We start from the raw sequence: 3382 nt of genomic DNA, 5'->3' as shown, positions 1-3382 counted from the left end.
ATAAATAATTATAGATATAGTCCGTACATAGTTACTGCAGTAATTTTTTTAATTTTTTCTGTACATTATGATTAGTGATAAGATTGTTAAATTATTTTTAAAAAAATCTTTAAAAATATAATTTATATATTAAAAAAATTAAAATAAATATAAATATTTATAATTATTACGTATGCACGGATGATAGGCTAGTATAGTATAGTGGAAAAGGATGCTTTAACTGTATGTATTTCTTTTGCTGATCCATTTGCTTTTCTCTTCACTGTACAGCTGTTGTCGGTGACTACCGAAGCTTCACTCTACTCAAGCCTCTACTGAGAGAGAGAGAGAGAGAGAGAGAGGGCTTGAAGAAGAATACCCACAAAATCAAAATCAACAATGGACACAACAATCTCTCCTTCACAAATCCCTCTGCTTTTGTTTGCCAGAGTCTCAGGTCTCATTGTTGCAATTCTTGTCCTCATTTGGGCTCTTGCCTTCAAGACTAGTTTCCTCTCTCACTCTCAATCCCAAGAAGACACCATCTATGCTGTACCCTTCTTCTCTCTCCTTCTCTAAATACATGCATTTGTATTTGAGCAAAAGATTGTGGCATTATATGTTGTTTTTTATTTTCAACAGGTGCTTCATCCCTTGCTAATGGTGATTGGGTTCATACTCATCAGTGGAGAAGGTAGTGAAGCAGAGATTTTTTTTTTCTTCAAGAAATGGGTTGTTTTATTGGAACAAGAAAGTGTTTTTGAGAAATGGGTTTTGATTGTTTTTGTTGTTTTTGTTTTTACAGCGATTTTGGTGCACAGATGGTTGCCAGGTTCAAGAAATTTGAAGAAATCAGTGCATTTGTGCCTGCAAGGAGTGGCTTTGGCTTGTGGGATTTTTGGGATCTGGACAAAGTTTCATGGAGAAGATGGGATTGTGGCTAATTTCTTCAGTTTGCATTCATGGATGGGTTTGATTTGTGTCTCCTTGTTTGGGGCTCAGGTTGGTTTGTTGTTCTTCACTCCAAAATCAAAATATTTCTAGTAAAATGCATTAATGCTGTTTGGTCAGGATTTGAGGAAGGAAAAATGAAAAATGTGATGAAATATGAATAAAATATACTTATATTTCACTTGGTTTCACGTATTTTTTTTTTTTTTTTTTCTTTTCAAATCCCTCTCCAAATCCCCAACCAATTGTTTTTGGCCTGTGAGAAATCGAAATATGTTTCTGTTTTTGGCCTGTGAAAAATCAAAATATGCTTCTGTTTTCAGATGATGTACTACATACCCATTTGTCGGGGGAAAAAATCACAGAATCGGATACCCATTCTCAAATGGGTTTATCATTATTATTATTTATTTTTTTGTGGTCCTGCATTCATGTGAGAATGTGGAAAATTTTTCTATGCAGACACCTTGGTCCCATAATCCTAGTTGTTTTATTTTTTATGTATTTATATTGGAGGGCAGAAGGCCATCTCTCTAATTTCTTATAATCTTTTTTGTCTTAGTGAATATTTCTTATGTGTCGATTTTTTTTTTTGGTGTTTTGTGTTTAACTGATATAGTTTGGTATTCCTAACACCATTATCACTTTTGAGTATTTAATTGGAAAGCGATACAAATGCCATTATTGCTTCAGGCTCCTCCACATGAGTTATCAATTGCCAAGCAACAAAAACATTATTGCTTGAATTTCGTATAATTTATAATATGCATTTTTCTTTTAACTCCCCAAGCTTGTTTGGTATTGTTTTCATTTTTTTTTTTGTTTTTTAATTCTATTTTTTGGAAAATATATGAAATTTGTTTGGTGAATTATTTCCAATTATTGTTTTCCAAAAAAAATAAAAGTTAAAAAACAATTGTTGCACAATAATGAAAGCATAATTTCCAAACTTTTCATTATTTTTGTCCATATCTGTATCTAATTTTGGATCCTTTTTTTGCTTACTTAGCTTATCCTAAAATTTAGAATTTGATGGGTCCAACCCCTTAGACATGCACCTGCACCTGTCAAAACTAATATAGAAAAGAGGGCGTTTGATGTTATATTTCTTCTCTGTTTTGGTGTAGTGGTTGATGGGGTTCTTGAGCTTCTGGCACAGAGGGGAGGCGAGGACAATAAGGCTTCGAATCTTGCCTTGGCACGTCTTCCTTGGTCTCTACACGTATGGTTTAGCAGTGGTGACCGCTGAAACGGGGCTGCTAGAGAAGTTGACGTTCTTACAAACAAAGAGGAATGTGTTGAAGCATTCAACAGAGTCCATGGTTGTAAATGGTTTGGGACTTGGGTTGGCTTTGCTAAGTGGGATTGTAATATTAGCCGCAGTTTCACCAAAGCACCATACTCCAGATGCTGCTAAGATCATATACTCAAATAATAAAAAGTGTTTGTCTTCTTGATTCGTTGAATTCAATCTTTATAGTTTTCGAATGTATACATGCTTGCAAAAAGTGTTTTTGTTGTTGATAATCTACTTGTATGCTTGTTTTATGAGCAATTTGATGACAAAAATTGGTTTGAACTTTCTTGGGTCTCTTGATTAGTAGAATCTTTTAATGCTTTAGCTTGAAGTTGGTAGTTTAGAAGCATTAAAGAACTACAAGGAGGAGTTTGGATTTGATCATGTGGTGGACAAAATCGGAGAGAGGACTGTTGGCAAAAAGAAGCATAGCTCTTTGACCTAAATTTTTTTATTCAAAATTAAATAATTAAGTATAATTATTTTTTATTTTTTATTTTTTAACTAAATTAATTTTTAATTTTTTTAAAAAAATTCTGAAAATCAAATCATAAATAGCTTAAGAATCTTTTGATAAGTCATTTCTTACGTTGGTAACTTATTTAATTGTTTGTTAATTTTACGATATTTTTATCATCTGAGACCTGTTTGGTAACCATTTCGTTTTCAGTTTTCAATTTATATTTATAAAAATTAAAAAAATTGTCATAAAAACTTGTTTGATAATTTTTTAGTTTATAAATAATTGTCTCATTTTGTAAATTTGAGAAAAAAACGTAAATTTAAAAAATGAATTTACGTTGGTTTTTAAACAAACATTTAAAAATTTCACTAACAATTTTTTTTTTCAATTAATTTTTTTTTCAAATAAATTTTTTTTCCAACTAATACTAACCAAGGAGGAATTGGTAATGTTACCTTAAACCTTAGGGAATCGATTGTAATTTCTAAAATGTGAGGGGTATCAATGTAATTTACCCAGTGAGGGCAAAATTGGTATTTAAAAAAATTAAATTGCTGAAGGGAAAATCTGTAATAAAACTTTGAATCTCAGGGGAGATACAATTTTCAAAAAGTGAGGGAAGAACTGTAATAAATATAAACCTCAGGGGGTGTCAGTGTAATTTACCCTTAAATAATTAAGTATATAAATAA

The 3382-nt window shown here is 31.5% G+C and overlaps 1 protein-coding gene across 1 annotated transcript; it reads left to right on the top strand.

The window, feature by feature from the left end:
* Nucleotides 1–222: 222 nt before the first annotated feature.
* LOC114257102 (Cytochrome b561/ferric reductase transmembrane protein family) lies at nucleotides 223–2509 on the top strand. Its single transcript, XM_028196832.2, has 4 exons — nucleotides 223–531; nucleotides 622–673; nucleotides 785–981; nucleotides 2058–2509. The coding sequence occupies exons 1-4, from the start codon at nucleotides 379–381 to the stop codon at nucleotides 2385–2387; spliced, it is 732 nt and encodes a 243-aa protein (XP_028052633.2). The 5' UTR covers nucleotides 223–378; the 3' UTR covers nucleotides 2388–2509.
* The last annotated feature ends 873 nt before the right edge of the window (nucleotides 2510–3382 follow it).

The sequence above is a fragment of the Camellia sinensis genome, chromosome 10, assembly GCF_055761805.1.
Source record: "Camellia sinensis isolate YWXY chromosome 10, ASM5576180v1, whole genome shotgun sequence".
NCBI classification, from domain to species: domain Eukaryota; kingdom Viridiplantae; phylum Streptophyta; class Magnoliopsida; order Ericales; family Theaceae; genus Camellia; species Camellia sinensis.
This window is presented reverse-complemented; position numbering and strand designations above follow the sequence as displayed.

Coding starts and splice junctions, on each gene's coding strand:
- LOC114257102 (XM_028196832.2), top strand. CDS start 379: ATGGACACAACAATCTCTCCTTCACAAATCCCTCTGCTTTTGTTTGCC. Junction 532..621: donor AAGAAGACACCATCTATGCT/GTACCCTTCTTC, acceptor TATTTTCAACAG/GTGCTTCATCCCTTGCTAAT. Junction 982..2,057: donor TCTCCTTGTTTGGGGCTCAG/GTTGGTTTGTTG, acceptor GTTTTGGTGTAG/TGGTTGATGGGGTTCTTGAG.